Source organism: Notamacropus eugenii, chromosome 2, assembly GCF_028372415.1.
Source record: "Notamacropus eugenii isolate mMacEug1 chromosome 2, mMacEug1.pri_v2, whole genome shotgun sequence".
Taxonomy (NCBI): domain Eukaryota; kingdom Metazoa; phylum Chordata; class Mammalia; order Diprotodontia; family Macropodidae; genus Notamacropus; species Notamacropus eugenii.
The window spans coordinates 466,707,546-466,720,195 of NC_092873.1; the positions used below are offsets into that span (position 1 = coordinate 466,707,546).

A 12,650-nucleotide genomic window follows, 5' to 3' on the forward strand; every position below is an offset into this window, starting at 1 on the left:
CTTTGAGGGGGAATGACTATGTCATATACTTCAGTGCCCAGCATCATATCTAAGCATCATGCTGGGCACAGACATTTCAACCATGTATTTTTTAACTCTTTTGGAAATGATCAAAGCATCACAGAATATGATCAGTTCTAAGAGATATGAAGAGAACGTCTCGTGAGCTCTAAGAACTCATTTAAAGAAACAACTTTGTACCTATACAGTATTTTAATTTAACTGTTTTTTCTTTGTATTATATGTATTGAGAAAGGATCCAAAGGCTTCACCAGACTTCCAATGGAGTCTATGGCACAAAAAATATTAAGAATCCCTGCTCTAGCACAATCTCTCATCACTTCAATGATGAGGAAACCAAGGCTCAGAGAAGTGTAAGTGATCTCCACAAGATCGCATAATTCAATAGTGGTAAATTACTCTAGAATAAGTTTGACATAGCTAGGTGACCAATATGTAAATGAAGACAATACTCTGCACTATCTAAATTTTAAGTAATTTATTTCAGTAGAAAGATTTCTGAAATCTGCACTTAAATTCATTTCAAACTAGCTTATGCAAACACACAGAAGATCACACACGCACTCACATATTAAAAATAAACAAAAATTCCAATGAATCAAGATGCACATCACTCATTGAGATCATAATGCAATTGAGCTCTCTACCATGACTGTACCTTGGGGTAAAGGGGATAGAAAGGAACAAAAATGGCTTGTGTTTACCGCATATTAACACTATTTCATATCTACTTGGATACTGATTCCCACAGATTTTGATCCTCATTAGGTTAAGTTGTATGACTGTCTCCTCCCCACTCTAGTAGGTCTTGAAGCAATGAGGCTGTCAATAATCAAGGTGTCAAAAGCCCTAAAAATCCTGGTAATTTATTAACAGGTATTGTTCTAGAGCCTCTGTCTTTCATTATGCTGCAACTTATTAGCTTAATATACTGTCATTGGATCACATTTGTGAGTAGCACTAGTAAGACATATACCACAAGTGGAAACTTAACACTGGCTATCCAGCATTGAAAGAGCACCTAACAGTCACGTTGCTTTTGGCTTGTTAATTCAGGAAAAGCATTTAGTCAAAGCCACATCCCACTATTCCATTCCAACAATCCCACCACTATTCTGCAGTACAAAGAGTTGGACTCATATTTTAAATTTTGCTCTGCTAATAACCCCAAAGGCCCTGCTTAACCTTTCACTGGGTTTCAAAGACTCTTTGAATAGTTGATCATGCCCGTTTTGTATCACCCTAGTCCTTTAAAAAGCGCACATTTTTAACACAGTGAATTAGTTGCACAACAGTAGTGCTAATTCTTGGGATGAACTCAGAAGTAAAAGCTCCAAGCTTTTAGAAGTATGTTTAGTTTTCATTAGTAAAAACTAATTTCATTTATTTCCTCTCCTCATGTTATGTATTCTGAGCTTAAAACCTTCCTGTATTCAAATAATGCTTACATAAAATTTGGTGACTGTTCTTGAAACTAGTTTTCACTAAAGAATAATTATAAAATTAAAGGGAAACATTTTATAAACTTCAAAAGATATTAAATAAGAGTACTACGAACTCTATGCTGATGATGTCTAGCTTTCCTCACTAGTTTAATGACTGACTGACCAAACTAAGGAAAAGGTCTCATGTCTGGCTATGATATAGACCATCTTGGACTAAGAGCCCATCCTCTTAGTCTAAGATTTTAGCAACTACAGAGCGCTTTTCCCCCTTAATACCTTTTCTCTGGTCACATTTTATCCTTTCCCAAAGCTTATATTTAGGCCTTTCATTTATTCTATGTTGCCAGAAGCATCTCTTAACAAAACATCAGATAGTTCTCAAATTTTGGTTTTTTTTAAAAAAAGATTTGTTTAATGTCAAGGTTTAAGGTACAGGACAGAAGGGCATACAGAGAAATAGTATGTCTAAGAAGGCTCAAAACTCTAAGGAGGATTCTGATAATAACCTAAAATCACCTGTTTACACACGTTCTCAGTCTTAGACAGGTTCAGCTGGTGGAGAAAGGGATAGTACACACTCTTAAAAAAAGGAGTCAACGTGCAAACAATTATTGTCATACTCTCTGCCCTAGAATTGGTCTTCAAATTGATAAGGCACTGACCAAATTGTTCTCACACTATAACTTGAATCTACCCTTTCAATAAGCTCAGTGTCTGTATACACAAATTTCTTTTTATTAGAATCCTCCATGTACAAAATCATCTAAGACACAAGCCATTTTTGGGGAAAAGAAAACAAAAAAAAGGCATTAAAGTAATTTTTATAAGACTGATTTCACATGGAGAGTAATTCACCATCAATGTGATTTAATACTAGTTCCCACATTCAGAAGCCTAGAGAAGGGAGTATATATATACCACACTGACTGTGAAAACAATCTTTCTTTTTTTTTTTTTTTTAAGAAGACATAAATCTAAATAAAAGAAAAACCCACAGTCAAATGCCACCGAAAAAACCAGATAGACATCAACACATGCTTTGTCACATCTAGACTTAGAAGAGTCGTCTTATTGTTCTAGGAGGACATAATCTAATTCCCCATTTTCAAAAAGGGATCCAATTATTCATTGGGCTTTCAGAGCCTGAGATTTTGTTGGAACAGAAAAGGCCTTCCGACAGACAACACTGTTGTAAGTTAGTACCTCTCTCTCAGAGCAAAACGTTATGTTGGACTAATAATTTAATTGTGCTTCAGGAAATGGCTGGGAAACCAATAACAGAACGAGTCTTTTTTTTTGGGGGGGGTCAAAAAAGTCAGTCTTCTCTTGTTTTTTGACTCATTTTTCATTTGATAACCTCTATCTGTATTACAGCAATAAACATGTAAAGCACAGAGTCTGACTTAAAAAAAAACCAAACAACTACAGTTTGGACAGGAAAAATTTAAAGTAAGCCTAAACGGTCAGATAAAACTTGAAGCACAGCAAAGAGGAGCAGACAGGATTCAGAAGACTACTTATGAAAGGACCCGCCAGTCTCCTCACATTTCTTACGGCCCTCTTATAAGTCTTTTGGAAGATGATTAAAAATCAGCACAAACACCATGCTGCTGTGCTCATCCTTGTTTTCAGCAGACTGAACACGGAGCTACACCAAATGTCCACAGTGCAGTAGTTATATGGCATTTTCCACAGGAAATAGTTTTGTAAAAATGAAGCACATGCCTAGAAAGAAACAATACTCGAACTCAAATTGTTTGGATCCCTTTCCGTAATGTCAATACAACTAACATCTACACAACAGAGAAAAGGAAGGTGTGTTTGACCAACTCTCTTTTAAGCCTCACAATGTGGAGAGTTCCCTAAAAATAAGACTCTGAAGACACAGCATCTAAAGCCTGAACATGGATGAGAATCACTAGCAAAGTGTATATTCAAAGTAAAATGACATTTACTTCAGTTCCTAAACTTTTAGGATTGGAGTCTTATTTCTACACTAAAAGTACATTTCATTGTTAGAGTAAGTTGTTAAACATGTGCCTCAAATGAAACGTTTGCTGATGTCCATTCAGGATTTTTGGACATCTAACTTTTAGGGTTTTTCCCCTAAATCAGTTTAAATTCCCTAAGTATATTCTTGGTAAGAGCAGGGAGGAAAAAAAGGACACATTTATGATCTTATTTCCAAACAGAGAAATTGAAGTGACAGCAGGCCTAATAAGATAGGAAAAAAACTTTTTATCTTCCTACTGAAACATTTAGGAAACTTGGTAAGAGCTTTAGTGATTGTGCTATACTAGGAAATTCATTTGAATAAACATCAGCAAAACAAAACTAGTGAACTTCTGGACTGTACCTATAAACTGATGACTATTATTTGTCATTGTAATTATCATAATTAAGTATAATTTTGGCATCAATCAAATTCCTTGAAATAGACCAATGTGAAGCTATGGATAAATCAAGAATTCTGAATATATCTGGGGGGCCAAGTGGAATTATTACAATCAAATTTCAGCTATTCTTCCATGCATAAGTGGCTTAAAAGAGTTGAAAACATCAAACACACCTTCCAACACAACATGGTTCTGTCTTTGGCAAAACTGTGACATCAGGCTCTGACTCCCAGTTGCATATTTTTGCTCGAACATGAGAACAGAATGGTTAGCCTGCAACATTAGCTTATATATATTTAAGAATCCACAGGAATCTCATCTATACTAACTTTTTAAAGTACACATATTGTCAAAAACACTTATTTCTGAAAAGAAACAAAACACATTAAAGAATTTAAAAAAATGAAAGACAAAATTAAAGATGTGCAAAGTCTACACAGTAATACTGCTGGCTATGCAGATGGTGTCTTTGCTATGTACCCAACATGGGTCAGACTCGGGGGGATGCATGAATTGAAAAGTGATACTCCTTTTTGCCATCTTCCAATTCATGTCACTTTCTAAAATAAAACATTTTGGAGTCAAAACCATCATCTCATACAACAGACAAAAACAGAAGATAATGGACACTAAATCAAATGTTGTTTCTCACTGTCTTATATCAGATACATACTAAGCTATTGCTATACCCTTTTCAGAAACAAAAAGAAAGCTACAGAACTGAACACTTAAGACTTCGGCATCATAACATCCCCTTTCTCACCATAATTGATCCTTATTAATTTCTGGGTTTAATAATATTACCTATTTAAAATTTCACAGGATCAAGGGCTTAAATACTTATAGTAAAAAACAACAACACAAGAAAGTAACACCTTCTAAGGAAACGTGTGTAAAATTGTTAATTTTACATAAGGCTAATTTTATAATAGGAATGTAGACATAGAAATCAATTCCTAGAAAACATCATGTGATATTTCTTAATTTGAGCTACTTTTAAAATGCAAGAGGGGCTTCAAAGTTTACTTAATGACAACTGTGTAGCTGACCAACTAGTTAATCTTTGTTCAAGTGCTCACCTGGAAGTTCTGAGGTGACAGGATTTAAACTGTATTGTGATCATTATTCTCCTCCTCATATTTCTGTGGTTAAATGGAGAGTTGCATAGAAGACAGCACAATTTGGTCATTCAAAACATAGATATAAAATTTAACTAATAGGATATGATTTCCTGTTAAAGGTCTTTCCTAAGTTTCTAAAAAAATGTCATTATAAGGGGTGACTTGTAGAAGAAGGAAGGTTTTCAAATTTTAATCTATGTCTCAAATTCATTCATACATTATGTATTTTTGCTTTCAAAATGATTGTTTTACTATATCCATCTTAAGGTAAAAAAAAGTTTCCATGTTCAATTTATTAAAAAAACCAAAATCATGTACACAGTGGGAAGACTTTAAACCAATGTGCTACTGAGGTTCTTCTTGAACAATAATTAAAATGAGTAATTTCAAGAAAATAAACTCTGGCACTCTGTCGTTTACACGCTATAAAAGCAAAGTTCCTGAATTCTGCTCCTATCAGGTATCTTACTGACATAAATCACATGTAACTGGAAAACTGGATGATCTTTCCAATTATGTAATAAGGTCATTATGAAATCACCTTTGGGGAGGATGTCTAGTTTAAGATGACAATTCTCTCCTAAGTTCCTCTCTCTGTCATTCAATAACGCAAATGCTTGTAGAATCAGACAATGGGGCTACATTTGAAACCCACTTAGAAATGCCATGCTCTTCTGGATCTTTCAGTTAAAACCAACTTCCTCCCTCTCCCCTCTGGGGTCTGGTGTATGACCACTCAGCCTTTGTGTCTCCTGCAGAAAATAATGTTCCCCATACAGTACTAAGAATTCCAAGTTTAGTGTTTAAACAACAATAAAAACATTGACAACAACAAACCCTCCCCCACCCTCCAACCACGTTATTACAATGACAGTTCTCCCACTCTTGGTCTGAGAGAAGGTGTGGGGCTACAGATGCACAGAATAGGAGGGATGTTCTTCACATGAGCTGCTGGTATCATCTAGAGAACGGGAACACTTCTTTACATCCACAGTTCAAACCCAGCTCCTAATGTCACCCTTAAGAAATGTTTTACTGTTTTCTTTAAAGAATATCTAAAAAATATGATTCCCTCCCCCCTCCAAAATTAGTAGAAAGTTAAAAGAAATGCAAGCTAGCTATAATCTACCCTAAGCACAGCACCGCCAGAAGTCGCACACACACTATTTGGTGTTTCATGTTGTTTTTCCTTTCACTCTTTAAGGCAGTGGTTTCCACAGGTCAGTTCAGAGAAAAGAAGCATGGTCCATGGCAGTTCATGTTGCAACTCCAATTTTTCACTCTGGGAACAACACTCATTGTGAGTACACCCCCTGAAGTGAGCACTTTTTGTTTGTTCAGGTCTCCAGAGTCTAGAAGCCGAGCCTACAGGCTCTGTCCTGGCACAGATTTGTAAAACTGGCATCTGTTCATCAGGTCCTTACTGCACACTTGGGAGTCACAGTTCATCTGTCTTCTTTTTTAGGTTTCTACCCTTTTATTCAAAAGTCATCAAGTTGGTAGGAACCTGAAAAACATAACAACCAGGACTTTTATTTTTGTCAAACTGTCCCAACATCTCTTGTCATTTAGGCAAAAAGCCCATGTCAAACTTTCTAATTTGAGATTATTCAGGGAATCCAAATTAGAAAACACATAATACACTAAAAACAAATATTCTCAGCCTGGTGTAGTGGTGTCAAACTCAAACAGAAACCTATCCCTGTGAGCAGCGTATTGAATAAAAAATTCACAAATGATCTAAGTCACATTTAGATGTTCACTTTGTTAAATGTTTCCCAGTTATATTTTAATCTGGGGGCTATACTACAGTTTTGCTGGCAGTAAATTTGACACCTCCATTCTGAAGGGTCTTAGAAGAAAAAAACCTCACAATACAGATATACAGATCAAACAAAGTCCAGCTAAAATCTTTGAAGTGAATTAATATGTGAAAAAGAAGTGCTCTGGCTCCACTAGAGGAAGGATAAATTCAATTTAATGAACATTTATTAAGTGTCTACTGTGTGCCATGCACCGTACTCAATGCTGGGGATACAAAAGGAAGCAAGACAGTCCCTTCCTCTAAGAGCTTACAATCCAATGAGGGGGAGAACATGTAAACAAACATATACAAAAAGAGCTATATGTGGGATAAACAGGAAATAATTAGAAGAGGGAAAGCATTGGAATCAAGATGGTTAAGGAAAGGCTTCCTATAGAAGGTGGGATTTTAATTGGGACTTAAAGGAAGCCCACACTATTTTTCTTTTGGTTCTCTGCGAGATCTTGTTTTAGTCAGTGTCTGAGCTATTTTCAGCAGTCTAATTATCTGGGGGTGGTAGAAAGTGTATTTACTCTTCTATGTGCTTCATTTAGACAATGCCTCCAACAGGGCACTAAACAAACAAAAAAGGTCTAAAAGAATTAATGTACCTTCCCCAAAAGAAATTATTGTATTGAGGCAACATTTTATTTAACAGATCATTTACTCTACTTAGGAAAATATCTATAAAACATGAAATAAATAAAAAAAGGCCCTTGGTAAAGCCAAAACTTGGATGTTACCAAGTTCATGCACTCAAAATTAGTATGGTTTAAGGTTCATTCCCACTACAATATGTACCTTAATAGCCTCTGAAACATCACCATATTATAACACATTTACACATGACAGAAGAGTTCATAATGACCTTTAGTCGTTAAAAAAAGGCTTATGTTCAGTTAGAAGGCAAGGAAGTATACGGTTCATTTTAGAAAGTTGTTTTTTTTTTAAGTGGCTAAAATACAGTCCTGGAGTATCGATTCAGTGATCTGGAAAACTCACTTATGTGCCTCATCTTGTTTCCCACCTGTGTTGGATGATGAAGAAACAAAAACAGGAGCTCACATTGGCATGTTTTATATTTATAAAGTGATGCTCAGCACTACCATCCTCAATTTGCAAATGAGAAAGCTGAGGATCAGAGAGGCTACATTAATCAGATAAGGTCTTCCAGCTAGCAAGTGGCTCAGCCAGAGCTCTCCATACTTAGGCTTTTCCCTATGATATAACCATGTGGTCTTTCTGCATTGGACATTATGTGACCGTTTTAGCAGCAGCGTCAAGTCCCTAATGAACTCATTTTCCCTGCCCTGAACCTGGAATAGAATTGGGGGCAACTCATAACTTCTCTGGGCTCTAGGTTCCTTATCATAAAGAGGTGGTTAGACTGGATTATATTAACTTACATTTGTACAATGTTTTAGTTCAAAAAGTATATTAATGTGTTTTGAGATATTTAGTGTCTTACAGCTTTAAAATTCTACGTAAATCCTCTGATGTACATCTCTAAAAAGAAATATTAGCCAGTCAAGATAGCTGTTAAGTTTTGTCTTCCAGTGATAATGTAATAAAAAGGTTTTCTCTCATTATCTATTTTAAAACACACCATGGTAGAAGGATGAGTGGTATTTCATGAAAATTATGGTGTTTGCACACGGAAAATAGGAGGGGGGCGCTTTAGGACAGAGAGACACAATAGCAGCCCAACTGTGTTGGGCTAGCATTTGAAGAGCCATGAAAAGAACCAGAGGAAGACTTCTAGTATGCTAAAACGTATGGAGTCTTGGACAACAGCTGAACATGATGAGAAGATGTGGGAAGGGGGGTTCAGTCAGTATAGGGACCATACTATCATGTGTGGAATGTGCTCACTGCTCCCCTCTGCCTGTCATGAACAACTTTCTATGAGAAATGTTTCTGGGGGCTCTTAGTTATTAATATTCTTTTCCTAACTACATCACCTCGTATTTACTGACCTGTGTAGCCCCTCAGAACATAAACTCTTTGAGGGCAGGGACTATTTTGTCTTTGAGTCTCCAGTGCCTTGCACATGCGAGCTCAATAAATGCTAAATGAATTTGTACCAGTGAAAGAAACACTTATACTCAGATGTGGCATCATCGATCTAATTTTTTTATTACACAAATTCTTTTCTAGAAGCTATCTTGATACCAAAAGTTGTAAATCTCCCTCTCTGGCTTCTGAATAGAAAATTCTGACTGTTAGAGCGATGAGTTCAGAGGCTAACAGTTAAGTCTTGTCATAGAAAAGCCACAAGAATATAATGGGAAAACATATTATTTCCTTTTATAGTTTTTCATTTCATCCAGATTTCTTATATGAGAGGTCTGATAGTTACCACGGATTTCTTTCACCATCTCAACTAATGATAATGATAAAAACTATAATTTGTATAGTACTGTAAAGTTTGCAAGGTGGCTAGGTGGTGCAGTGGATGGAGCACTGGGCCTAGAGTCAGAAGGGCTCATCTTCCTAAGTTCAAATCTAGTCTCAGAAACTAACTAGTTGTGTGACCCTGGGCAAGTCACTTCACCCTGCTTGCCTCAGTTTCCTCATTTGTAAAATGAGCTGGAGAAGGAAATGGCAGACCACTCCAGTATCTTTGCCAAGAAACCCCAAATGGGGTCATGAAGAGTAGTCACACATGACTGAAAGACAACTGAACTGAAAAAATTTGCAAAATGTTTTATTTTATTTTATTTGAGTCTCATGATGACCCTGTGAGATAAGTTTTATTATATGCCACTTTCCAATCTTTGAGGAGGTTGGCTATTCCTGTGCCATTCATTACTTGGGCTTCAACTTTCTTTGCTCTACCCTGAATAGGTATGTTATTCCTTCTCTGAGCCTCTTCTTACTCCCCAACAATAGCTTAAAAACAAAACCAAACATATCCAAGCTCCTTCTTTTGTCCTTAGCTTCAGCTCATTTCAGACTAAGGCAATCCTAACACAATTTTTATGGGGACATTGTCTTATAAAAGTGACCTCAAATGTCATTTAGTCTACTACGTATCTGAACGGGAATCTTTCTTAACCATATGCTCCAAAAAGAAGTAATTCAGCTTCCACTCAAGTATCTTCAGCAAAGGAGATCCATCATAATAAGCATTCACCTTAGAACAGTACATTATGTTTACCAAGCTCTTTCTTTTTGACTGCCATGTGAGGTAGGTAGCAGCCTAATCATCATCTTGGTTGCACAGATAGAGACTATGGATCCGAGCAGGTAAGTGACTTGCCCATGAATATAAACAAGGCTCAAGTGTGGTTTGAATTTAGGTCTTGTGAGTCTATGCTCAGCATTTCTATGCCCTAAGCACTCTGATGCCCTTCTGTTTTCACACATCTTCTATACATAACTTCCCTTTACAATCTTTATTGATATCTTTTAGCATAATTCTGAATTGCTTAACCTACTATAACTACTACAACTTCAACTATATATGTGCCATGTCTTTTCTAGATTCAGTTATTACTATGCCCCTATTCATGTCAGGGTCTTTTAAGGCAGTGAGTGCCTTTTTTCCCCTTCTTCACTGAGATCACTTCCGTATTATTAGAATTTTATTGATAAGAGCTTCCCATCCCTCTTGGGCTAATTCCTCCTGTAAAACATAGACCATTGGATCCCAGTAAGCCTATCTCTGAAATCATCATCAAGCATTTATTAAAATACTTACTATGTGCCAGGAACTGTAATGAGCCCTGTGGATACAGAGAAAAACAGAAAACAATCCCTAACCTTAAGGAACTTAGATTCTAATGGGCAGAATAATTTGGACAAATTTGAATGAACTGATATAGAGTGAAGCGAACAGAACCAGGAGGATAATTTATGTAGTAACAGCATATTGTAAAGACGGTTGGTTGTGGTCCTTTGTGCTCAAAGTAGACCAAAACGACATTATTATGTTGGGGTCAAGGTACAGTGTCTAATCAAGCCAATTATGCTCAGAGGCTCTACTACAGGTAGGGCACAAATAGTTCATAAGAACATTCGTAGTGGAGAAGTCTCTAAATTTGTACACCTTACTCTTCTTCTGAGTTATTACAATACTGTTTGGCTCAAAGAACACCGCACCTGCTTTGATGTGGGTATACCGTGCTGGGCGGTCCTGTGCCAGTGTCTCCCACCTGATTGCAAAGTTCTTCCAAAGCCTTGAGAATGTCCTCGAATTGCTGCTTCTGAATACCAACTAAGCGCCTGCCTTGTGTGATTTCTCTGTAAATGGTCTTTTAGGCAAATATCTGGTTTGGCATTCAAACTATGTGGCCAGCCATCAGAACTGCATTCTTTGCAGCAGAGTCTGAACCCTTGGTAGATCAGCTTGAGAAAGGACCTTGATGTCTGGTACCTTACCTTGCCAGACGATCTTCAGAATCATCAATTTAAATGGAAGTGGTTCTGGTGCTGGCATACTGTCCAGGTTTCACAGGCACACAATGAGGTCAGCACAACAGTTTCTTTATACCTTCAGTTTGGCAGGCATTCTAATATCTGTTTTCTCCCATAGTTTCCTTCAGAGCCTCCCAAATGCTCAGCTAGCTCTGCCAATGTGTTTGTCAACCTCATTATCAATATGTACACTAACAAGGTAAGTGAACTTATCCATAGCATCCAAAATTTCTCCATTTGCTTTTCTCCATTAATGAGTGGTTTCAAATATGGATGGTATAGTGCTGGCTGGTGAAGAACTTCTGCTTTCTTGCTGTTAATTAGCAGGCCAAAGTTAGTACAAGCAGCAGAGAAATGATCCAAACTCTGTTGCATGCAGCCTTAGAGGCTGCACCAAGTGCTCATTCCAGACGTTTGCTGCAAACAAAAAGTCACCCACAAATTCTTCTTCTGCTTTAGTCTTGGCTTGTAGCTTTTTCAAGTTAAATAATTAACCATCAATGCAGTAGTTGACCTTGATGCCAATTTTGTCCTCATTGAAGGCTTCTGACAACACTGTTGAAAACATCATGTGCTAAGACATGGGAGCAAGCACGTAGTCCTGGCCTCAGTCCACTGATGACTGGAAAAGTGTGAGAGCATTGTCTACTATTCAGAACCCAGGAAAACATGCCATCATGAAATTAATATACAATACTAATTAACTTCTCCAGGGAACTAAATTTTGCCATGATCTCCCAAAAGCCCTGATGAATGGCAGCATCAAAGGATTAATGGACAAACGTTGTATACAGACCTCTGTTCTGCTCCTGGTATTTCTCCTAGAATTGTGAGGCAGCAAACACCATGATGATCATTCCTTGGCCCTTTCTGAAGCCACGCTGGCTCTCAGGTTTATGACCCTCTTCCAGGTGAAGGATCAGTTTATTAAGGAGGAATTATTAAGAATCTTACCAGCAATGACTAAGAGACAGAGACCCTCCTGTGATTGCTGTAGGACAACCTATTCCCTTTACCTTTATAGAGATGGACAATGCAGGCAGCCTTGAAATCCTGGGGGATAACCTCCTCTTGCCATATAACCAGGAATATTTCATTCAGCTTTCATATGAACAATGGATCCCCTTGCCTTGTAGATCTCTGCTGGAATAGAATCAGCACCAGGTGCTTTGCCATGGGAGAGGAGCCAAAAGGCCCTCAAAACTTCTTCTTCAGTTACAAGTTTGGCTAGAGACGAATTGACTTCACCTTGAGGTATACATTCAATGGCTTACATATTAGCTGATAATGGTGTGTTGAAAACAATACAATGGAAATGTTCAGGCCATCTCTCCAAGATCATCTTGGTATCAGTAATCAATGTGGCTCCATTAGTGCTGACTAGGAATTTTCTCTGCCTTCTGAGACAGAGACAGACAGAGAGAGACAGAGACAGAGACAAAGA

General features: G+C 37.3%; 1 protein-coding gene across 5 annotated transcripts in view; it reads right to left on the bottom strand.

Annotated features, from left to right (window-relative positions):
* Positions 1-484: 484 nt before the first annotated feature.
* RALGPS2 (Ral GEF with PH domain and SH3 binding motif 2) overlaps positions 485-12,650 on the bottom strand; it is a 254,358-nt gene continuing 242,192 nt past the window's right edge. For all 5 annotated transcript variants that reach the window (XM_072648542.1, XM_072648543.1, XM_072648541.1 and 2 more), the window contains one exon: positions 485-6,490. In XM_072648542.1, the coding sequence (XP_072504643.1) occupies positions 6,461-6,490 (30 nt within the window). In that variant the 3' untranslated portion in view covers positions 485-6,460. The remainder of the gene's footprint in view (positions 6,491-12,650) is intronic.